Source organism: Candidozyma haemuli (assembly GCF_002926055.2).
Source record: "Candidozyma haemuli strain B11899 chromosome Unknown B_2014730914, whole genome shotgun sequence".
In the NCBI taxonomy this organism is placed as follows: Eukaryota; Fungi; Ascomycota; class Pichiomycetes; order Serinales; family Metschnikowiaceae; genus Candidozyma; species Candidozyma haemuli.
In genome coordinates, this window is record NW_020289902.1 from 220235 (window position 1) to 243608 (window position 23374).

Sequence of the window (23374 nt, forward strand, 5' to 3'; positions counted from 1 at the left end):
GGACTTGCTTCGACCCGGCAGTAGTTTTCGGTCACCCTCCTCATATTATTTGCATCTAGAAAGAGTGGAACGTTGATGGCAGAGCACCACATTTGTCTCTTCCCCGATACACCACTACATCTACAATCATGTCTAGCATTGTGTACGATTATAACTTATTATTGGCATTCATCATTAATCTATTCATCCAAGTCAAGACCCTTCTGCTTGTAAAAGGTCTTTGCCTCATCAATCTGCTGTAACAACTCCTTGTAGCTCTCCTCCTTGTCCTTGAAGGTAAGAACACCCCAGCCTAGCGTGGACAAGGCGTAACTGCCAAAGGTGACCAAGGCCCACCATGGCAAATATGGCAAGATCTCGTTTTGGACCAACTCGCTAGATGGAATGGTGCCGGTGACCAAGGCGAAGTAGATAGCACCAACGGCAAAGAAGGCAAGTGCTGTTTCTGTGGCTTTTGTCATTGCTGTGGATAAAGTCTGGTGTTAGATTTGTCGCTCTATACGTGTTTGTTTGATCGAGAGCGACTTTTTGAATGTACTGCACACACGGTGGCGCCTACCCTGTCCTGATTTGCAGCCATTCCCCAGAAAAGAAGTAGATATATATTAGTTATTATCATTATTTTGTCATACTTTTATCCTTAGTTTTCTTTCTGTACCGCTTCTTGTTTGATGAACCCGCTAAGTGATTTAAGTTTCTCACAGGCTCTTCCATCTGCCTGCTTGATTCTATTAAGAACTGCTTCTTCAGTAACAGAAGCGGGATCAATGATATCTTCGTCCATGTCATCGTCCTCTTCGCCGTCCTTGCCTTGAGCATTATCACCTTCTCCCTCATCGCCAATATCATCATCATTTTCTTCATCCTCGATATCCTCGTCATTATCTTCACCATCAACATCCTTTTCCGTGTAATCAGCCTCGATTATGTCGTGGATTTTCCCTCTTTCTATGGGCTCCTCCTTGTACAAACGACGCAATTTGTATCTGACAATTCGGCGAATTGTTTCAAACGTTTGCTTCTTTATCCATCCCTCTTGGGAGTCCAAAGTATCTCTTAATAATTCACCCTGTTGTTCTGCTCTCTTGATCACCGCGACTATATCGTCATCCGTGATGTCGCCAATTTGGTAGTTGATGGCTCGGGGTAGCTTAGTACCGGTGAATAATAAACTTTCAGAAACAGTCACCTCAGAATTAGGATGATGGATCTTGACGGTATTAGGCACGACTCGTGTGGTATCCTCGGTCTGATGAACTTTGGCACGAAGACCCTGAAGTCTAAAGTATCCACTCTGGTACATCCAATGGGATTTATCATCCTTGGGGTTTACTCCTAGCCTCACATTACAAAACCTCCAAGGTCCGTTTTTATAACAGTAAGAAACGTAAGGAAGAGCTTCTTTTACTGCTGCCTTCAAAGGATCAGGCGTGACATCAACAAGCAGCTTTCTAAGCCAAATGGGCTTAAGCTCAAAAAGTCTTCGAAGATGGTGTACACAATCTAGAAGTTTCCTCTCTGCATATTCTTGAGACAAGTCTGATGTCACTAACCACTCATACTTTTTGATGATCTCAGGAAGTGGCTCTTGTGGAACTGAGTCACTATAGAAGTCAACCGTATTTGTGAACAATTTCTTTGAATCTAGCTTCATCACAACCTTTTTGTTTCCCTGCTCGTCCTCAAGAGTCACCGTGTACGGACTCTTCTGGTAACGGAAATCAAATGGAAACCTTATACCACTAAAGTGAGGTGGAGGTATAAGTTGATGGTCTTTGTTTTCAAAAATCTCTGGATCTTTGTATTCCTCTGTTTTAGTGAGCCTCTGGTCATGAAATCTCTTATAATCGTCAAACTGGTTCAGTTTCAACACGCTTTTATTAAAGTCCTGGGCCATCTTATTATTCTTAGTTGACATCTGAAAATCAGCCATTGCCCTAAAGCTATAGTTTTTATTGATGATAGCAACTGGCTCCACTTTTGGCGGTTCATCTGTTTCCTTCAAGAGGTCTCTAACTGAGTATTTCTGTGGAGCATCGTGGTAGTCTTTTGGTAGACTCGTCTTGGGGATCGAAACCTTAAGTAGCACTTTCTCTCTTCTGTTCACGGAGGCTTGTACTGGATGGTGGAAAGGGTCATTTCGAAGCCTTAATTCCAAGTTTTTGTCGTCAACAGCATGGCTGCTCGGCTGAATGGCTGTAGGTCTATATTGTGAATTGATAGCCTTTTGGATCCTAGTTCTACCCCAAGCATGTCAACAGCCTTTGATGTGTTTTTGACGTTGAAAGGCAATTCCACGGAAGTCACATGGGGAATATCCATGGGATACTTTTTGGCATGTTCTCTATGGGCCATGTTGTGGATTGGTATATTAAGGTTGATGTTCTGCTCAGTTTGACAAAAACAAAGAGCGATATGTTAGCGCGATAGAGTAAAAAAAATAATGCCTTCAGCCAGATTCGAACTGACGATCTCCTCATTACTAGTGAGGTGCCTTACCAACTTGGCCATAAAGGCTTAATTTATCTTGTAAACCCGTAGACATTTTTAGTTCAATTACCTCAAATCAGGGGTAAAATGTCAAGAAAATGAAAAAAATAAAGTGACAGTATTATTCTTCATAGCCTATTAAACCTAACCTGGGGTTTTGGAGCCGGGAGGCTCAAAACTGGGTATTTTAGGGGCATTTGAAGTTGAAGTGCTTAATCTATGGGAATACCAAACTTGGGCGAATGCAATACCATGCATTTGAAGTTGAAGTGCTCAACATCTACTTTTTTTTTTTTTGTTAACTGTGTATTAAGAGGACGCCTTACGGCACGAAAACTATATCACTATAGAAAACACAACCCCTTAATCATCGGGTTTACAAGGACTTCCTCATTGCCGTCCGGCTCGAAACACCCCCGTCTGAACTTCAGCTTGAGTGTCTCTATAACTCTGTCCTTGCGTTGTAGCCTGCTCGTATGGTATTATATTCCCATCGGCAGAACCTTCTGCATCGCTGATTTCATAGCTCTAACCAGCAAAGGTGGGTTTATAATTCCATCCTTAGCTGCTCTCCGTCGTCGCGAGAAATTTAACCGGACGACTTTAACGAACCAATTCAATCGTCTTAGGTTCCCAAAAGTCACATCCTCAGGAGCTAACATCTCCCGAAGATTCATGGGGCGTGGGAATCCCATTCGTCCCCACCAGAATTTTGAGACATGGCATTCATTGTAAATGTGACGGAGCATATTGTCCTGTCTGTGCTGTTGTTGGCATAAATGGCATAGCGTCATGCCATGAGCAGGTTTGTCATGGATAGGAACATAAGATCCAAAGTTGAAATGATGAAAGGCCCCAAACTCGTTTCTCTTGAGCCATTCCTCGCGGTGTAAACTTTTCCAGAATTTGTCCCATCTCTTGATAGGTCGGGCCTCTGGGCAAATTTCTCTGAATCTTCCTGGCATAATTGGTGGTTTCTCTTCTTGTTTCTTTCGGCTTCTGGAGGTGAATATCCCAGTATTGAGCTGCTGAGATTCATGTGGTCTTGGGTGGCCCGGAATCCCCAAGATCAGCTCCACATCCTCCACTCGAACCCTCGAGGCTATTGTGGCCGGGTGAGTGGTTCGAGTTCCTTTAACTAATTTTTTCCAAGCTTCGATATACTGAATTTCGTTCTCAGTAAATGTCCACTCCAAGTTCTCGAAATAACGTCCATTGGCTTCAAAGAGAAATTCTTCCCAATAAAGCCCATGGCTTTGTCTTATTTTGGCACGTCGGTTGTTATGGAAAATCTTCACAACGTGGTGAAGCATCTTCGCCCTCAAGTATTTGATGAACCACAGCTGATCGTCACCAAGTGTTCTAGCTAACACCTTGGCACGATGTCCTTGTAACTGTGAACTCAATTCAATGAGGCCATAACCGCCTTTCTTTGGTCTAGCATATAATTTTGGTGCCAGGACCCCTTTAAACATTCTTTGAATAGCATCGTCAATATTTCGAAGTTCCTTCTCTGTCATACACTGGACCAAGTCCTTGTATATGGTCTTGGAACTCACGAACATGTTGGTCCCGATAGTCTTACTGATGATATCCAATCCTCTGTATCCTTGCTTGTAGGTCATAAATGGAAGGTAGTAGATGAAATGCCGCCAGTTCACCCCTTTCATGCTAATCCCCAAATATTTTAGCTCTTCCCGCTTGATATAACTCTGTGGGTAGGGCAAAATATCTTGTTCTTGCTCGGGATAGTCACGCCTAAATCCTATGAGTTTGGATTTCGATGCACTAACCTTACTATTACTGGCTCTTTCAAAACGTTTAATGCACTTGGCGGCATGTGCATAGTCTCTCAAGTTGGCTAAGTAGATGTTGACGTCATCTGCAAATGCATGGTATTGCATTCGCCCAAGTTTGATATCACCATAGCTTAGCTCAATTCCTTCTAGTAGCTTTAAATGCAACAATAACGGCTCCAACGCGATGTTGAAGAGTAAGGGAGAGAGTGGATTCCCTTGCCTCGTTCCACAATCAAGTGGGAAATGAGGCCCTCCGCAATTGTTCATTCTAATCTGAGCAAACTGGCCCTTAAGCAACAGCATAAGTAATCGGCACATTTTGGTCCCAATGTGCATTTTTTCAAGAACGGCTTGGATATACTGATGAGAGATGCGGTCAAACGCTTTAGTAAAATCAGCCATCAAAATAGCCTGATAATACGAAGCTTTGGTCTTCTCTCTATTGTCCTGGATAAGCTGGACCATGGTGAAGAACTCCATGGTATTATGGTTGATATGGCGACCTTTAATGAAACCTCTTTGGTAAGGACCTATCAATTTGTCAAGCACTTTCTGTAGCCTATTGCAGGCTGCACTCGACACCACCTTAAGCGTCGTATTGGTGAGTGAGATAGGTCTAAGGTTTGCAATTTCCGTAGACTGATTTTGATCACGTTTAGGAATGAGCGTAATCAAAACCTTCTTAAAACTCTGTGGTAACTTTCCTGTCCTCATCATGTTATTAGCCTCGCGTGTGAGAATGGGGCCGACATCCTCCCAGAAGTGTTCTAACACTGAGTTCTGGATACCATCGGGTCCTGGTGCTGAAGACTTCTCCATTTTCCGAAGGGCTTGGAGAAGTTCATCCTGAGTAAATCGTCTGTTAAGGGCGGCCCTTTGTGAGTCTGAGAGATTGTCTCCCACTGGACTCAAAAACCTTTGCATTTGTTCTGGTTCCACTGTTGGGGGTGATTGATAAAGTTCCCTGTAATAGTCGGTCGCTATAAGAATCATCCCTAACGTATCTTCTGCTTCTCTCTGTTTCTCCGAATTCGAAAGTTTTTGAATAACAATTGGATCTGTGCGCTTGTGCTGGAAGAAGAGCTTTGTAGATTGATCAATATGACCGGCCTTCAGCATGTGAACGCCCTCTTTGATCAATTGATTTGCCACTTCTGGCTGCCTTCTCCGCACTAAGCTCATAAACTTTAGGTGGTCCATAGCTTCGCTTTTAATCTGAAATATAGCCTCATCAATCGTTTTGTCATGTGGTATTCTCCGAACCTCTTTATCAGAGAACGGAGGAAGGAGCCGTCCAAGTGGAAAGACAAATCGTGGCTTCCCAATGTGGAGGTCCTTCTGAGGGTGGAGGTGAAAACGTACCGATATAACGACGTGAGTGGAAGTGATTACAGGATGCTTGGCGGTCAGATACCGTCTTGCTCTGAGGCGCCAGCTCCTTGGAAAGTAAAAACGATCAATCCTCCGATTGGATAGATAGGATGTGTTAGTTGGAACATCCGCAATACGCCTGTCCCAAACTGCTAAATCTTCTGTGTTGCAGGTGTTGTCCAAATCTTTGATAGCCAACCTAGCGCGTACCTCCGCTGGCGTTGAGTCTTCCACCGAATGGTTTAGATCACCACCATAAATTAACTGTAAAGTTGGGTATGCCTCCCTGAGGCGGATAAACCCAATCGTCGTATCATCAATAATATCTGCTTGCTTGTTCTTGTCTTGAGTCGGAAGATAGAAATTCTGGAGTAATATCTGTTCCCCCATTGACGTTTCAATCCGTATGTCGGTAGATCTGTGATGAAACACAGAGTTACTGCCGAGTTCATACTCCCCTAAGACTTGGAAGTGTCTTTGCTTGACAAAAATCCCAGTGGTATTGAATCGTTGGGCCCTTGCGGGTGTGGAAAAGAAGTCTAAGCCCCTAGCCCTTGCGTAATCTTTCATGGCTGCCACGTTGCTGTCGGTAGCCTTGAACTCTTGAATGAATAGAATGTCAAAATCTGCGGCTAGATGTGCCACTGTAACTAAATTATTTGTTTTCTGGATATTGAAAGAGCCAAACTTGAAATTGGTGGTGGAAACACCCTCTCGTCTTCGAATTGACGGGTGTTTAAATTGAATGATACGCTCCTCTATCATCAATATTTCCTTGCACGCTGCTTCTCTGCTGCGTGCTCCGTGGTTAACTCGTCAATAAGATCGGTGATCCTCACGGCATCCAGCACTTCGGTTGGATCCCTAGCAATTGAGGGGCGAGCTTGGCGAGTTGGGGATGGCGACCTAGATCTCGTCCGGGAAGCGATGGTCCCCCTCTCTGGCGAGAGAGCCACATCGTCCCTCAAGGGGCCGAGTTTAGGTGCCGGTTTGCGCCGAGAAGGAGTAGCTTGTTTTCTTGTAGAGCTTCTCCTAGTTGATGTTCTTGTAGACCTCGACGCGTTGGGGGTCGGTGTCGCAGGGATAGAGACAGCCTCTTCTCCCTGTTCATCCACGTCCGTATCCATGTCTTGGTCAAGAACTTCTGGGGCAGCCACGTCCTCGTTTTCTTGTGAGGTTGGCTGAGGGTTGGTTTCCGAAGCAAATGGGTCTTCCTCTTCGGATACAATGGGGACCACTTCGGCTTTCTCTTTAGCCAATGTGGTGTTGGGGTGGGTTGGGAAGGTCAACCCGGACAAGGAACCCCTTGTAGACATGGAGTCTTGAGATGACTCCGAAATTGGAGCAGCGGCTCCGAGAATGCCCAGGAGTCCTGGCATAGTGGACATAGTGTCCTGAGTGGTCTGGGTGGCATCAGGGACTGTAGCGACGGTGCTTTCCCTTTCGGCGACAGATGGCAAGGTGGAAGGAGTTGGTTCTGGCAAGGTAGGAGAAGGTGGAGCACTTGGCGAGGAGTCCAGGACCATTTCCACCGATTGGTCCATGGCGTCATCCCCATCTTCATCTTCTGAGTGAGCCTCATAAGATGGGGTGGGTTCGACCGTAGTTGGAGGGTCGTCCTTTCTGGTACCAGTCGAAACTGGTGGATCAGGACGATGGACTGATTCCAACGATTCCTCACCAAGAATACTAATAGGGTTCCTGTGAACCGGCTGAGCAGGTTTTGGCTTGACCACGGTGACGGTGGTTTGCTTAGGTTTTGGCTTAGAAGCCTTGGGTTTCATAAAACCGTCAGCATCCACCTCATACTTGTCACTCTTTTGCTTCTTCTGTGGCGACTTGGCTGGATTAGCATTCTGTTTGGAGGGGCAATTACCTCTAAGGTGATGAACAGAGAGGTCACAGTCACACTTGCTTGGACAGGCTTCAATCAGGTGAGAAGAATGCTTGCACAAATAGCATTTCTTCTTAGTGCACTGGCCAATGGTGTGTTCCTTGGTACGACAAACTGGGCAGTGAGCCTCAGAGAACTCAATGTACACCTCCATGGTACATTCAGTAGGAAAACTCTGTTGTTTGGCGTTTTCAGGAATCAGTTTAATCTTCAGTGTATATCTGCCCTTTTCCTTTTCGTGCATCTTAATCAAGTTAGCAATCACTGGGTCGTCATTAGCGTTACCATTGGCCCGAACTCGGGCTTCGGTATACTTCATGGTGCCAGTTCTAAGGTTTTGGCCTAAGTTGTCTTGGTATGCATTGAAGGTAGCTCTCTTTGTTGGCAATTTGTCCAGACCAAGATCAACGATGGCCGTGGCGAACTTGTAAGCGTCCTCTGCTGACTTGTGCTCCTCCCAGTGCCTAATCCTGTCACACTGCAACAAAAAGTGCGACCGGAAATACTCCTTAGCGAAGAGCATGTTGTGGTAAACCACCTTGAGCTGAGCATACGAACCGTGAGAGTCCAAGGCTTGCTCCAACGAGAAGACCGCACCAGTGTCCTGAACACGAAACTGTGCATCGGCCACAATTTCGTGTAACTTCCTGATGATAGCAGGAATCGTGGTGTTGGCCATCAACCTTCCGAAAATTGGCGAGTTACAGTAAAACTCCTCAAACCAGATAGGACTATTGACACCAGGGAAGTGTGCAACATTCCCAATCACTCTCACCTTACTCAAGGCGAGATAAGCAACCGATTTGACAAAGTCTTCCCTAGCGGCTTCCCAGATTGGAACCAAGTCTTCACACTGATCCTCCTCCGTTCCAACCAAATTGTTGTCAGCAAGATAGGCCATCTGGATCATGATTTCAGCACATCTTGCCGCCTTTGGCTCAAGCTCCTCGACAGTTTCAGTCCTTGCCTTGGTAGCTTCAGCCCTCATGATCTGTTCCATGGTTGTCTCAGGAACAAGAAACTCATTGACCAAGTACATCTTGTGCGAGAATTCACTGGATGGAAGATTATTCAAACTGTTCCAAAAAATCTTCTCATCAGAAGAGTTTTTGTACATGTTCTGAATCTTCTTCTTCCTTTCAAAAGCTTCCTTGCTGCTAAACTGGCCATCCGTGATTTCATTAAGAAGAAAATCACGGTTGCTTAGCTCTCTGGCCTTCAATTCCTCCTCAGTAGGCTCCTCTCCCTCAGGATAAGGGGATGGCATGGCCATCCGATAGCCTCCAGAAGAGGTGACAAAATCAAGCTTGGTTTTGTTCTGCAAATTTTTTGGAATAATACGGTGAATTGGCAAATAATTTTTTTTGGATTTTTTTTCTGCAGTAACATCAACATTAGCTCTAACAACTGAACCATCCCAAGACGCGTGTCCAGGGGTGGTGACTGTGCCTGAATCGGCAGGTTCGGCTGCTGAATGCGCGGCATTCTCAACGGGGGGTGGTGCGGCCGTGGCCACCTCACCCTGCGCATTCTTCTCAGAGGCCTGACTACCACCTCCAGGTCTTCCTGATAACTGACGCGTGCCTTGTTCAGGGGCACCAACGACAGAATCAGAAACACCTTTAGTGGCATTTAACACGTTTGGATTAGTCTCAGGGGGTCGGGAATCTTTTCCCCCGTCACCGGGGGGTCGATTGCCGCCCTCAAATCGATGTTGAACGTTATTATCCAACATTTTCAAAACTACTTAGCCAATTTGTGAGAGTAGGTACATGCCATCAAGTGCATCAAACGTTTTGAAGAAGCTAATAGTGGTGAAGTTATTTTAGCGAACTCCAAACTCATAGGATTCAAGCGTGACTATCCCACCAAGAACAAGATATTTTGCCCTACCCACAGAGTTACGGATTCAGATGATTGGACATCATTAGGAATAATTTCGGACCAACATGTTCGTGAAATCCCAAACCGTCTATGAGGACTTGGTCTACACCAGAATAAAGGCCATGCTATCCAAAGGATATTCAAAGCGGTCCTGGCTCCCAGAATTGAAATAGAAAAGGAAAGAGAGGTAGCTCTTTTCTCATGAAGACCTATTTTGACACGGCTGCCTTGGCCAGTTTTGGTTTATGCTCCACATTAGCGCTTGTCATATGCTAGCAACCACAGAGCCATTCGCAGGTGTCCAGCCCCAATTGAGCCGTAGTATCTTGTTGAAGTAGAGAAGAAGGAGCTTACGTGCTGCAAGACATATCAGGCTGGAGAGCTACTCACTATGGCAGAGATTGACACACTACGTAGTCCTACTGTGCTACAAAGAACCTTCAAGGGCTTTACCTACCACCTTCAAAAGAGACTACCAAAAAGATCTGCCAAATCCCCAAACAGAGCAAACCCAAACCCATTCCGTCCTTCTCTATGCCACCTTCAACCTGCCATACCAGCCCTACCTGGCTAGCCCTAGGGCTTGAACAGGCCATATTTGCACCCAATACCAAACCACCTTCCCCTCCAACAATTCTCATCAAAAAACCACCAACATACCCATAATCCCGCCAATTACCCAACCCGAATCATCCCCAAGCCATATCCATTGTCCACCCCATTCCACCCACATGCGTGCCAAATCAACCCCAGATTCTGGGGACTGCGAAATCCCATTCGCTGCTAGCCACACTATGGACCAGTACATCACCAGAATGACCCATCTGGCCAAATAGGAAAAGCAAAGGAAAGTCCAATTACCTTCTACCAACCCATACTCACCCATTTCACCGTCCAATTCCCACCAGCATGGTTGGATTCCCATGATCGGACTGTTTCGGAGCGCCATATGGGCCCTGGGAATCGCTCGCGCTGATTGGCCCGTACAGTGGTGCACAAGCGGTTTTCACACTATCCCGTGCCAGTCGGCCACGACTATATAAAAGCGAGCATTTTTCACCGGGCCGAATCCTGTTTCTCTCTTTCCCCAGACTTTTACCCTACTGATTTCGTAATGTTCAAGGTTTCTGCTAGATCTTTCTCCTCCTCCGCTTCCCAGGCCTACAAGGTCGCCGTTCTCGGTGCTGGTGGTGGTATTGGCCAGCCATTGTCCCTTTTGTTGAAGTTGAACCACAAGGTTACCGACTTGGCCCTTTACGACTTGAAGGGTGCTCCAGGTGTTGCCGCTGATGTTTCCCACGTTCCAACCAACTCCACTGTCAAGGGTTACAACCCAGACTCTTTGGAGCAGGCTTTGTCTGGCTCTGACGTTATTGTCATCCCAGCTGGTGTCCCAAGAAAGCCAGGTATGACCAGAGACGACTTGTTCAACACCAATGCCTCTATTGTTAGAGACTTGGCCAAGGCTGCTGCTGACTACGCTCCAAACGCCTCTCTCTGTGTTATTTCCAACCCAGTTAACTCCACTGTCCCAATTGTCGCTGAGGTGCTCAAGTCCAAGGGTGTTTACAACCCAAAGAAGTTGTTCGGTGTCACCACCTTGGATGTCTTGAGAGCTTCCAGATTTGCTTCTGAGGTTGCTGGTACTAACCCAGTCCACGAGAAGATCCCCGTTGTCGGTGGTCACTCTGGTGTCACCATTGTCCCATTGTTGTCCCAGAGCAACCACAAGGACTTGGCTGGTGAGACCAGAGACGCTTTGGTCCACAGAATCCAGTTCGGTGGTGACGAGGTTGTCCAGGCCAAGGACGGTGCTGGTTCCGCTACCTTGTCCATGGCCCAGGCTGGTGCCAGATTCGCCGGCTCTGTCTTGGACGGTTTGGCTGGTGAGACCGACGTTGTCGAGCCATCTTTCGTCGACTCCCCATTGTTCAAGGACGAGGGTGTTGACTTCTTCTCCTCTAAGGTCACTTTGGGCCCAGACGGTGCTGAGAAGATCCACAACTTGGGTGAGTTGTCCGACTACGAGGAGGGCTTGGTCAAGAAGGCCAAGGAGACCTTGATTGGCAACATCAAGAAGGGTGTTGACTTTGTCAAGCAGAACCCATAAGCGATCCACGACTTTTGAATAAAATGACTGTTAGATGAAGATGTAGTACGTAGTAGAAGAAACCAAGAAGCAACTAGAGCATCCACCTCGGCAAACGGCCCTATCTCCTCCGACAAAACACCAATGGAAACGGCGCCAGATCGGCAGAGAATTTTCCATTGCTCATTCTCTTCGTCATTGACGGATTGCCCTGATTGACCGTCTAACCTAAGCCACCGAAAACGCCTTATGACCACAAAACGGCAACCTGAATCGGAAATAACCTCCAGAACAGCACACTTCCTTTGAAATTAAACTTCCAGGGTCAAATCAGATCTGCCTATACATGTTAGAGTGCGCTATTGCGTTTTGCAGCCATCTCCAGTGCCGTATACTGTTCATTGTATGGGTTAGTTGCACTTGACGGACGGGTTTTTCCGCTCATCAAGCGCCGCAGGCCACAATGAGTAATTCCGAGACCCAAGAAACCGTGGAATCCCAACCTGCCTTAGCCGAAGGACCCCTATTCCTTGCACCAGTACTTGGCCTTGGAGACTGAGCCCTGGCTCATGTGGGTATCTGGTAAGCGAGCGTGAGTGCATAGTTCTATGCATGGATGGCCAGTGAGGTTGTATGGTGCACGGGTGCAACTCTAATAGTTCCCACTTCCACGAACGCTGCTTGGCAAAAGCCAATTATAACCTAATACAGAGAAACCCTAAGTACTGAAGAAAACTCAGCAACGCCATTTTAGCGTGGCAACATGAAAAAAAGATAAAAATAGCAACAAACGTCTAAACCCCACTGGCACTGGCTGTGTATGGTCTACCGCGGCAGGCCAATCGCGAAGGCGGAGTGAGGTGCCAAAAGGTTAATTTGGCGCGATTTGGGACTGCTTCCATAGTCAAGGTTTCTATACGTAACTTGATTGTTATCGCGACGCGGTGACAGGCATCCTGCGAGGCAGCACTATATGCAGTCCGCGACGCGTCTCTTGAGGCGCGCCAGCAGTCTATCAGTTGAACCCTGGCAGTGAAGAACCTTTGGTGTATTAGCTCCCCTGGAGCCAAATTAGCCTGTTTTTGATTTCCTTTCTGGTTCCTTCCACCACCAGTTCCTCGTCCCCCGTGTATAGTGCGGCTGCGGCCGCGCCGCACCGCAAGGCCAGCCCCCCAGCCCTTTTTTTCACAATATTCGATTGGGCGCACCCAGCGAGGCGAGGCGACGCACCACCGGCGTCCAGTGCCAAAAATGTCCACTTGCTCATTCACCTCTGATCCAGAATTTCGCAGCCACCGTCCGAGACAAAGAACCTCCCATGGCCTTTCCCAGCCTCCCCAGCGCCCGCCTCACCACCTGCTTCACCTACCAATCACCCAATTCATGCAAATGCAATGACCTCGTCCTCGTCCTCTCTCTTTTCGTCTGGATCTATTTTTCACTTGGCTTACGCAATCGCCTGTTTCGTAGTCGAATGCTCAAACGCTCGACTGCTCCCCAAATGTCTCAATCTTGCCATTGCCAGGCCATTGCCAGCCCATGGGGGGTTTTTCGCAATTGCGCCTGCTTTTGCTTTTGCTTGTGCTATCTTTACCCATTTTCCATTCCATTGGCTACCTGTTTTTTCATTGGCATTCGTCTTTTTTTGTGCGCTTGTCTCAGCTTTCGTTTGCCTTTTTTTTTTTTTCTCTTCTTCTCTGTTCCAAATTTACCCTTTTCCGTTTTTTTCCAAGTCTTTCCCTAAAGCCTTTCTATTTTGTGCGTTTTTCTTGGTCCCGACTCTGTAACCTTTTCCCTCGTTTCCCTCGCTGCCGACGCCCCCTCCAAAAATCATCCACTTCAGTATCTAAAAAAAAAAAAAAAAAAAAAAAAAAAAGAACCACGTCTTGTGATCCCACCCCCTCAAGCACCTTTTTTTCTTCCCAAACACCACCAACCAACCACCCAAATACCTCCTTGGTTCTTGCATTTCCTTGTTTTTTTTGCTTTTCCCTTTCATTCATCCTCCCGCCTTTTCCCACCTTAAGGGCTTTCCTCCAACCCGCCTATCTGGCTCCCTCTCGCTTTCTCCCAAAAGCCCTCTGTCAATGGGCACGCCATGGAAAAGTTTCTCATGAGCTCTCCCTCCCAGCATCCGCATCAGCATCCTCCTTACTATTCGTCGGACACGCTAGCGGCGCTTCTGAATCTTGAAAACGACTTGCAGAATGCAGAGCTGCTGGCGGTCCCAGCCTCCAGGGACTACTCGGGCCTGCCCAACGTCTACGACGACTTGGACTTCTCCAACGACCTCCCGCCCGACTTTGTCTATGATCTGACCTTAGACTTTGACTTGGACGAAAAGGCTGAAGAATCGACCCACCAGCGCCATTTTTCGCTGGATCGCCCGCTTCTGACGCCCTTCTTCCTTCTGCAAAATGCTCGCATGGACTTCAATCACTCAAGGAACATATCCTTGGACGATTCAGCCTATAAGCGTTCCCACCAGCACCTGTCGTCCATAGTATCGAACCTGGCTGACCCGCCGTCGGGGACGTTTGCCCATTCATACTCCTCCACAACCCTACAGCTGCTGTCGGATCTGGTCCCTCAACTACTGCTGCTGGTGTCGAACCCACTGTTGCTAGACTCGCCCCACTCCACGTTACAGACCGCTACCCCTGGACGTCGTCACAAATCAACCTCTGTCTCGTCTCATACAAACTTATACACCACCCCGTTGCGTGGAGGCTCTCATGTATCTCCGTTGACCCATTCCAAGATTGGCAAGACTCCTCACCTGGCATTGGGCAAGTCCCATCGCAGAAATAGACTGAAGGCCAGTTTGGAACCTTCTTCTGCCCATCTTTTGGCTACGGTTGCTAACATGAAGGGTAATAACGGCGCAGGCTATGTCTCGCAAACCCCATCAGGCAACTTATCTACCTCGCATTATAACATCAGCTTGAACGAAGAGAACCCTTTCCATAATGAATTCGTGTCTCCTCGTTTTGGTGGAAACGTCAGTGACCATGACGCTACGCCTTTGACCACGCCAGCTGGAAAGACTGGTAACCACATGTCTTCTCAGTATTTCACGCCTATCTCGCATAACCAAAGCTTTGGTGGTTCTTTGCTTGAAAATCTGAGCCTGGCTATGGGCCTGGCCCTGATGATTCCTTCCAATTTGAGTCTGAACGACTTGAGCATGACATCCAGCCTGAACCTGGCCCATCCGGGTATGGCCACCCTCCGTCGTAACGATACTCTCGATTCGATCAAAATAGAAGACCAGGAAGACGATGCTTGCAAGCAGTTGAGAAAGGCTAAATCATTTACTTCTTTTGGCGACCAGAACTCAAGGATGACTCGCATTGTCAATTCCAGATCGGGTAGATCGTCCAACGACTTGAGCAACGTGTTTGCAGACTCTACGCCCGACCTTTCTGCTGATGGTTCGCCGCCTAAATATACTAGAGACCAGCATCCTCGTGATGCTTTCAAAAAATCTGCATCGATCGACTTATTGCTGCCTGAGCTTGTTGCCACAGACCGCATGGGCGATAAAAACTTGAAGTCATATCCAGCATCTATAGACCTCGCGTCTATAACACAATCTAGTGGTACGAGCCACGCGTCGCCTCTGCCTCCTGTGAGCACGGGTCGCTTGATGCCACCCATAGGCAATCAGCCTTCCCTGGCGAACATGCCTACAGCATCACGGAGCAACAGTTACGTGGGCAATCCTCGACAGAACTTGTTGAACGCTGCGGCAAAGAAATTGTCGAAAGTTCCAACCGGATACCCAACGGCCTCGCAGATCCAGAAGACATCTACTACTGAAGATATTGCCAAGTTCGCTGAAAGCATTCTTCAGTCGGATACGAAGCGTCCAATTTACGTTCAGCTGGAACAAAAGGATGTTTACGATCCTAAGAAAAAGCATAAATGTCCCCTCTGTCTCGCTCGCTTCCAGCGCCCGGAACACGTTAAACGTCATTTAAAGAGCCATTCCACTGACAAGCCGTTCCAGTGTGATGAGCCAGATTGTGGTCGCCGGTTCAATCGTAAAGATAACCTCAAGGCCCATCTCAAGAAAATACACGGGAAAGTTGTATGATCTTCATTAAGCATTGAATACGCTGTTCTTTTTTTATTGTCACATAAAGTAGTGTCATCAATACTATGCATTCTATTAGATATATACGTAAACGCCAGTATTACTTTTCAGCAGGATATTGTCTAATGACAGTGTCCACAGCCTTGCAGAAGTCATCCAAGTTCGACTGGTTAAGACCTGCAATATTGATTCTACCGTTGGCGGTAAGGTAAATGGAGTGTTCCAGGATCAACTTCTGCACTTGCAATGGGCTCAACCCAGTGAAACAGAACAAACCCTTCTGTGTGATAACATGGTCCCAGTTTCCAGGAGTCTTCAATTCGTTAAGTTTATCGTAGATGTGTTGTCTGACGCTCTTGATTCTGTTGTAGACATCAGCGACGTCAATCTTCCATTGCTTCTGCAATTCCTCGTCAGTTTGAACGAGAGTTGCAACTCTAGCACCAAAAGCAGGAGCGAAGGAGATTTCGTGTCTGGCGAGAGAGGTCAATTGTGAAGTGACATTCTCGACGTTACGCTTGTCATTGAGAACAACATGGAGACAGCCAGCTCTCTCGGAGTACAAGGCCAAGTTCTTGGAGAAACTCTGGCAGACCATGAACTCAACGCCGGTCTTGTAGGCTTCTCTGATGACCCAGGCATCCTCATCGACACTTCCACTGGCGAAACCCTGGTAAGCAATATCGAACACAGGGAAAATATCTCTCTGCTGAATCAAAGCAAGAATTTGCAGCCACTGCTCTCTGGTGTAGTCGCAACCGGTTGGGTTGTGGCACACTGCCTGGAGAACAAACACAGAGTTAGCAGGAGCAGACTTCAAAGCCTCCAAAGTAGCATTGAAGTCCAAAGAGCGGCTTTCGTTATCGTAGTACTTGTAGTTGTGAACATTACCTCCAATGTGCTCGATCATCCCCGTGTAGTTTCCCCAAGCAGGCACACCCACATAGTAGTCCTTGAGACCAACGTACTTGGTAAGGAAAGCAAAAGCGAAATGCAAGGAACCAGAACCCGAGATGGCCTGGAGGGAAATAATGTTATCGTGGTTTTCACCGAAAATAGTACGCTGGGCCAGTTCACGGAAAGCTGGAATACCAGTCATGTTAGTGTAACAATGTCCTGGGTCTTTCGCAGCCAATTTTTCCTTAGCTTGTCTCACGCATGGAAAAACATAGTTTGGGTCGCCCTCTTCAGACTTATAGACCCCGATGGAAACGTCAATTTTGTTTGGGTTGGGATCCTTAGCCGAAAGCTCCATAAGCTGGGCAATTGGATCTGGAGGAGAGTCCTCGATCAGCGAAAAATAAGATGTGACAGTCATTTAATGGTGGTTATGAAATCTGGCGGGAAGCTTTTTCATCTTATAAGCACTCCGAGTAGCGCCGCATGAGGCAAGATGAGAGAAAAAAAAAAAAGGTCGCTTTTTGCCGCGAATACCCTTCCGGTACCGGTTATCACATCCGCTTATCTTAAGCAGAGTTGATAGTTCTGACGAAATCCTGGCTTATCGCAACGGCCTCTTGAGAGCTTTCAAAGTATTTGGCTCCACTGGCAGCGACGAATTTGGCGTTGTTGGCCACGACGTTCCAGCCAGGACCATCTTTGTGGTCCAGCAGTGCTGCACTGAGGGAAGTGAAAAATTCTGTGTATGATTCCGTTAACGCGCTGGAAAACTGCTCAGGTGCCGTGCCATGTAAGAACACCGCTTGAGCCCGAAGCTGGTCTAAAAGCACCATAACGTCGACTTGTTGTGGGACACGAAAGAGGGCTTTGAGAAAAGCAGGCTGGAGGATTTCATCGTCGACCAAAGAAAGCGCTTTTTCGTTCTGGAGAAGGGAAAGTAGCACTTCCTCGGCAGCGCCTTCCGCAAAGAGCCGCCAAAGCTCTTTATGCTCAGGACCTGTCTCCACACTTTTGGCGAGTTTCTTGGAGAATTTGGACATGAGTGCAGCGATTTCAGGGTAGAACTGGGCATTGTCGAGCACCGCCTTGACCATGCGACCGAGATGATGCCAGTTTTGTAGGATGAGAGCTGCCGTGTGTGGCTGCAAAATGTTGGTAAAACAATGGATACACTGGTACTGGACAACGTCACTGAAGGGACGTCCAAGAAGGGCCGTGATGAAGGTTTGTAGGCCCACTTTTTCGTCAATGAGGGCAATTAAACGGTTTTGGTCGTTTTCGCTCTTGACACAGTTACCAATGTCTATGGCTACTGCTGAGGCAGCATAGGGGTCAGCTTCACCAACACTAAAATCAATACTCTTTTCAACATTGGCCCAGTTATCATATGAAGGCTGGGAGAAGATGTTGCCGTGGCCTGCAAAGAGGTACCGTTTGATACGTGAAGTATCGTCTCCTTGAGCTACCTTATCAAATAAGCCAAGCGTAGCATGTGGATCAAACTGAAGGGTATCGCTTTTCGTGAGTTTAAAGAAAAGCAACGAAAAGTAGAGCTGTAGCTCCTCATCAAACTCTTCAAACTCGTCTTTCATTTGGTTTACCAACTGTGTAGCCTCTTCCTGGGAAGTTTCCCACAAAACCTTCTCTGAAAGCTCTGACAAGATCTCCACTGCTTGTTCCGAAACCTCCTGGCCAACCAATTCAACCAAACTTTCCCTAAAGTCTCCCAACAACGCCGTAAACGCAGGTGCATCTGCCTCGTTCACGTTATGGATAAACTGAGTCATAAGAATAAGCGTTCTTTCGGAAACCGAACCTGGTTTCTCCAAAGCTCCAGCTACCCAGTCCCAGAACCCTTCCTCTCCAGCCAATATCCTCCTATTTTCATCGTTATCAGCAGTGAAATTCACGAGTACTCGAAGCACCTCCAAGTCGATGATCTCGTCAGTACCCAAAAGACCCAATGCCTCAGTAATCAACGGTTTGACCTCATCGTTGTTTCTCCAACTTTCTTCACGTAACAAGGAACCCAATGAATTGAGCGCCTCGGCCGCGTTGCCTTTTTGGGCTAGGCTTTGCTGGATTTCCTGGAGCTCCATGGTGATGATATATATGAGTTGGTTCGCGCTGACTAGGCTGAAGCACCAGTGTAGCCAAGACACTAACCTGGGGAGTAAAATTGGCTTAGAAGGTTATTTTTGCCATGTTGCGAGTGGAATGTATTCGTTGGCTTGGTTTATTTTGGGAATTTGTGGCGGGTGTATTTATTACAATGTAAGTATGTTTACGATTTTGTTACTGCTTGAGGAATTCACGTAAATACTGAGAACTCGTAGACAGTTACCTAAAGGAGTATATGATATGATAACATAAAATAAAATACCAGAATGTTCAATTAGCTCATGCTTTGGTAAGAATGCCAATTGGACTAGAAGGGTATTGGATAAGAATAAAATTCGATATTTGAAAGATAGAGTCAAAGTTTGTGGCCCTACAGACACTGTACTGTTCATGAATCATTAGCTATATCATAAACTCTCAAAGAGTTTTTCTCCGCTCCGCATCCCCAAAATAAACCTTACGTCTATGCAATTGCTCAAACTGTAAAGCATGGGTAAGAGATTTATCAAGTCCCTGTCGCTCTGGTCATTGATCCAGCCCTCGATCATCACAGCATTGTGCTCGTGCAAAGCATAGCTGATGGGTGAGTTATCCAAAATGATGACATTCTTGAGATCATCGTCTTTAGGGAAAAACTTTGACAAATCCTTGATGTACCCCACACCTTGTCTGTATGTGCAATCGTTACGGTAGTACCGTTTCGTAAAGACTTTGTTTGGAGCATCACGCTGAGCGCCTTGGACTTTCTTGTAATCAATCAAATCCATTTCTAACCAGTCAATGATTGGATCAGCGTACTCTTGCACACTGGCGGTGAAGATTTGAAGTTCAAACCATTTGCTCAATTCCTTAAGGAAGAAATCACAGAATGGTCTTTTATAAACATAGTATAATGTAGAGACATTATTGACTTTCAACTCTATCATGTGGCACTGACCTCCAGAGCCGCCCAACGATCTGGGGGCCCCTCGAGAAAGCGAGTGGATGAGCGTTTCATCTAAATCTAAGATAAGCACCTTCTTCTTTTTTCTTTTATCTGGGTTTCTGGAAAGCGGGAAGAGCCTGGGAGGCGGTGGAATGAAGTATTTCGACAGCGAAGAAGGAGACTTGATGTGGTTGGCCATGATGCGCTCCTGTTTAAGCAACTCAATCTTCTCCCGCTGTTCTTCTTGAGAAGCAGCAGAGTTGTTGCCAAGGATCTGGGGGTACTCTTGTTCGAAAAAGTACGTAAAAGGGAAGGTTATTAGAAGCCACAAGAGCATGAGTGGCCGTATGAGCAAGTTCTGGGGGAGGAACAAAAGGAGTGACCACACATGTCGAAGAAACGATGTAGACTCTAAAGGATTTGTCGAGGGGTTCGGCTGGCCATGTTCAGCGGACTCTGTGGATTCGACGGTTTCAGGGTCGGATTCTTCCTTGAAGGTCTTTTCGTCACGGGAAGGGTTCTTGCCAGCTGACTCTAGCGGAGGCAGGTAGAACGGTTCAAAAGATGCAACTAGCTTTTTGATGGAGTTCATATTTGAGTCATGGCTTTGGGCAGGGCAAAAAATGGAAGAAAAAAAAAGGGGGTTTGGTAACTTTCTGGCGGAAGAGCAGTGTATCGAATTGAGTTTCAACACGAGAGGTCCAGAACGGAAGTAGCGATTTCGCAGTGTATATAAAGGTGTCACAGCTCTGAGAGGGCCACCGAATGAGGGAGGGGCACAGCAAGCGAAGACGTTTGAGTAAAGAACCAAAGAAAAAAAAAAAAAAAGTAGAAAGTGGAGTAAGTAAAGACAGAAAAAATTTGGAACCTCAACTTTAGTAAGTTGACTTGCACCGCCCTGTAATTTGCTAGACTGTTGGGGAGGGTATATTTCGTTTATATTGGGTAGGCCAGGTGGGACTCGCTTGCAGGCACACAAGGTCGTACTAAACGACTAGCGCCTTAGGCAAAGCTCTGTGCGCCCATGCTCATGCTCCATGCCCCCATGCGGTGGACTCACGTGCTGTCCTCATATAGAAGCCAGAAGGGGGAAAGGAGGCAGGTTTAGCAAGTTGCTTGACCTCGTGGCGAAGGGTTTGTGCTTTGTGTCATGAGAAGGTGGAATTTGGAAGGGAAGGCGATGGGAAACGACCCAAACTGCTGGACATGCAATTTTTCGGTTTTTTGAGTATATCATGCAGCCCGTTGAGTTTTTTTTTTCCCCAGATTTTGGAGCCCAACAACAGGTAACGGTTGGGAACTGGCCTCATACAGGCCATTTGGGGCTGCTTCCGTGACACTTTTTGCAGCAATTAGTGACGAGAGATGGGTTGGGGAATGGAAACATCCCAAAACAGCCTAAAACCCGCCAAGTATATCTGGATCAGATTGGTCTTCTTCGTTATCGGAAGCCACCTCTGCGATTGTGTGATTAATAAAGTTTTGGAACACTGCAGTGATGGAGGTTCGGTCCACATCTCTTTTCCCTAGTAGTGATTTCGTAAGTCTGCGGAAGTTCACTATACTTCCGGTGTTCCCGCCTTCTTGGTCATCCAGCCCCTCTCCTTCACCTTCACTGTTGTAGTCGGCGTCATACTCTGTGTTGTTGTCTGTTGTCTGTTCGTCAATGATAAAGTTACTGCTGAGGTTCGTTTGCATGAGCCGCATTGAAGCTATCCGATCATTGTCTCCATCCAGTTCTTCTTCCGCTGAATTGTTGGCGCTTTCCTCTTCTGGCTTGATGAGCTTGAGTTGGTTCGTGTTGTAGCTCTGGCAATATTTACATTTAAGCCCAAGCACATGGTACTGACAACTGCTTTTGCCTTTGCAGTCGTTGCAGCTGATGATACAACGCCACATGTTGTAGGGATGGGGTAGCGGCAGCTGGCGGATTTCTTGATCGAGAATACGGAATTGTGTTTCCACATTCACAACGGTCTTTTTGCAAACGGGACACTTGTAGGAATGCTTGACCATTTCATCGTAGCATGATTCGTGAATCAGATGCCCACATTTCATGAACACCACTTTGCTGACACTCGTGAAAAGGTACTCGTTGCAAATTGGACAGTTGCAATGCGTGGTATTGGTAACACACTTGTGATGTTCTTTCAAGTCGATACTCAAACAAATATTGCACTCGTCACAATGGAAATAGTCCTTGCCAATACCAAGACCTAAACGACAAATTCCACATTTGTCACAATGGTAGATATCCTTGTTTGGATCGTTATCATACAAAACGCACTTGCTGCAAAAGTAGTTCGCTAATTCTTCATCACAATTGACACAATAAGCCGTGTCAGGGACCTGGGGTGCGTTACACTTCATGCAAAGAATGTGTTTCACGGCGTTACGCTGAAGTTTATGGTCGGTTACTTCCTGATCGTGGCAGAACCGGCAAGGGTACCACTTGAGACATGTGGGGCACTCGAGCTTGCAGTTTCTCTGATAGTGGCTGCAACCCAAAACCCCCTTCTCTTCGTCAAAGTATGATGGAAGCGTATCTTCTCTAGTAAGTACAACTTCGTCATCGTCAACTTCCTCCATCTCTTCATCGCATGATTCATCGTCAGTCGTTAGTGGAGCAGGTTGCTCCTCCATTAGTTCCTGCTTGGCTTCTTTATCCTCAGGTAAATGAAGACCCGCTTGGTTTCGTAAGGAAAAGCCCTTCTTCTCTGCAAGCTTTTCGTTTATGTATTTGTAGTAGTTTCCCATCATGAGTCGAGTCACCAACTTATTCTTTGACAGTTGACTAAGGTCAGCCAAGTTTTGGATTTTCTGGATCTTGCTTCGAAGAAGATCCTCTTTATAAAAGTCATCTATCGAATCCAAATGAGTAAGTGCTTTGGCTTCCTCAGGGGTAAGTTCATCCATGTAATCAAGATCACTTCCTGTCTGAGTACCATCATCAGAGAGTACAGCACTTCCAGCACGTTTGAATAGCCTATTGGCTCTATGTCTATGCCTGTCACGTCTGGACCTGTGCGTTGGGTCAAGAAGACCATCGATTTCCTCTCCGTCTGGTGAAACAAGTTGGGTTAAGAGTGGCTGTTCACGGTTAACAATCTCACCCACACCTTCAGGTTCAAATGCCGTTTCGGGTTCCTTTTCCATTTCCTCGTCTCCATCCACAGGAAGTGTAATGACTTCATGAATAAGATCACTGAGTGGCTGCAATCTATCTATAGCAGCTTGAAGCGAACGACCATTTCGCAAATCCTGAAGGAAACTATTCATTTGGATCTTTGTAGCCACGGCCGTTTTAACCGAATTAAGAATCTTAGGATCCTCTTCATCTTCACCTCCCCCAGTCCTATTCCTCAAAGCGTTCATATACTGTGAAACAGATTTAGACACTTCCGAAAGGTCAAATGAAGGGAGATCAAACGATGGAAGCTGCGGTAGGTTACCCAAAGACGGGAAACCGGAAAAGTTCGGAAACCCATCCTTAAGTGAGGGCCATGAGGGAATGCTTAGACGACCAATCTGGTCCAAATCCCCAGTTAGCCCATCCATGTCTGAGGAGCTGGATGACTCGTACCCAGATTTCACTTTTGTGGAAGTCTGCGAGGCTCGCCTTTCTGAAGTGGATTTCACTGCATCACCACTACTCGGGGCGTGTGCACCAGCATCCAACCTATCATGTAGATGTATCATTTGGTTCCAGGTGGTTCCTAGTGGAGACCTTTTCGTGGAGATGTGCTTCTGAGGCTAAGCTACTAGGAGCATCACGTGAAGATATGCCTAGATGTTGATGCGG

At 46.7% G+C, this 23374-nt stretch overlaps 7 protein-coding genes and 1 non-coding gene across 8 annotated transcripts; 2 read left to right on the plus strand and 6 right to left on the minus strand. All coding sequences in view use genetic code 12, as the record gives it.

Annotated features, from left to right (window-relative positions):
- Positions 1 to 179: 179 nt before the first annotated feature.
- Positions 180 to 9289, minus strand: CXQ85_000975 (transcription factor TFIIIC subunit; the record flags this gene model as incomplete). Its single annotated transcript, XM_025484699.1, has 6 exons — positions 180 to 476; positions 659 to 2118; positions 3233 to 5419; positions 5798 to 6373; positions 6442 to 8860; positions 8942 to 9289. 6 exons carry the CDS (start codon positions 9287 to 9289, stop codon positions 180 to 182), a joined length of 7287 nt encoding a protein of 2428 aa, XP_025339630.1.
- On the minus strand, positions 2445 to 2517 carry CXQ85_000976. The gene has a single exon. It is a non-coding gene; the product is annotated as a tRNA-Thr (tRNA).
- Positions 9290 to 10552: 1263 nt separating the features above from the next.
- Positions 10553 to 11548, plus strand: MDH1-1 (malate dehydrogenase; the record flags this gene model as incomplete). Its single annotated transcript, XM_025484700.1, has 1 exon — positions 10553 to 11548. The coding sequence occupies one exon, from the start codon at positions 10553 to 10555 to the stop codon at positions 11546 to 11548; it is 996 nt and encodes a 331-aa protein (XP_025339631.1).
- Positions 11549 to 13625: 2077 nt separating this feature from the next.
- Positions 13626 to 15626, plus strand: CAS5 (Cas5p; the record flags this gene model as incomplete). The annotated part of the gene is made up of 1 exon (XM_025484701.1): positions 13626 to 15626. One exon carries the CDS (start codon positions 13626 to 13628, stop codon positions 15624 to 15626), a length of 2001 nt encoding a protein of 666 aa, XP_025339632.1.
- A 100-nt stretch (positions 15627 to 15726) lies between these two features.
- Positions 15727 to 16944, minus strand: AAT22 (Aat22p; the record flags this gene model as incomplete). The annotated part of the gene is made up of 1 exon (XM_025484702.1): positions 15727 to 16944. One exon carries the CDS (start codon positions 16942 to 16944, stop codon positions 15727 to 15729), a length of 1218 nt encoding a protein of 405 aa, XP_025339633.1.
- Positions 16945 to 17092: 148 nt separating this feature from the next.
- CXQ85_000980 (uncharacterized protein) lies at positions 17093 to 18625 on the minus strand (the record flags this gene model as incomplete). The annotated part of the gene is made up of 1 exon (XM_025484703.1): positions 17093 to 18625. One exon carries the CDS (start codon positions 18623 to 18625, stop codon positions 17093 to 17095), a length of 1533 nt encoding a protein of 510 aa, XP_025339634.1.
- A 429-nt stretch (positions 18626 to 19054) lies between these two features.
- CXQ85_000981 (Nem1-Spo7 phosphatase catalytic subunit) lies at positions 19055 to 20164 on the minus strand (the record flags this gene model as incomplete). The annotated part of the gene is made up of 1 exon (XM_025484704.1): positions 19055 to 20164. One exon carries the CDS (start codon positions 20162 to 20164, stop codon positions 19055 to 19057), a length of 1110 nt encoding a protein of 369 aa, XP_025339635.1.
- Positions 20165 to 20970: 806 nt separating this feature from the next.
- CXQ85_000982 (uncharacterized protein) lies at positions 20971 to 23130 on the minus strand (the record flags this gene model as incomplete). Its single annotated transcript, XM_025484705.1, has 1 exon — positions 20971 to 23130. The coding sequence occupies one exon, from the start codon at positions 23128 to 23130 to the stop codon at positions 20971 to 20973; it is 2160 nt and encodes a 719-aa protein (XP_025339636.1).
- Positions 23131 to 23374: the final 244 nt, after the last annotated feature.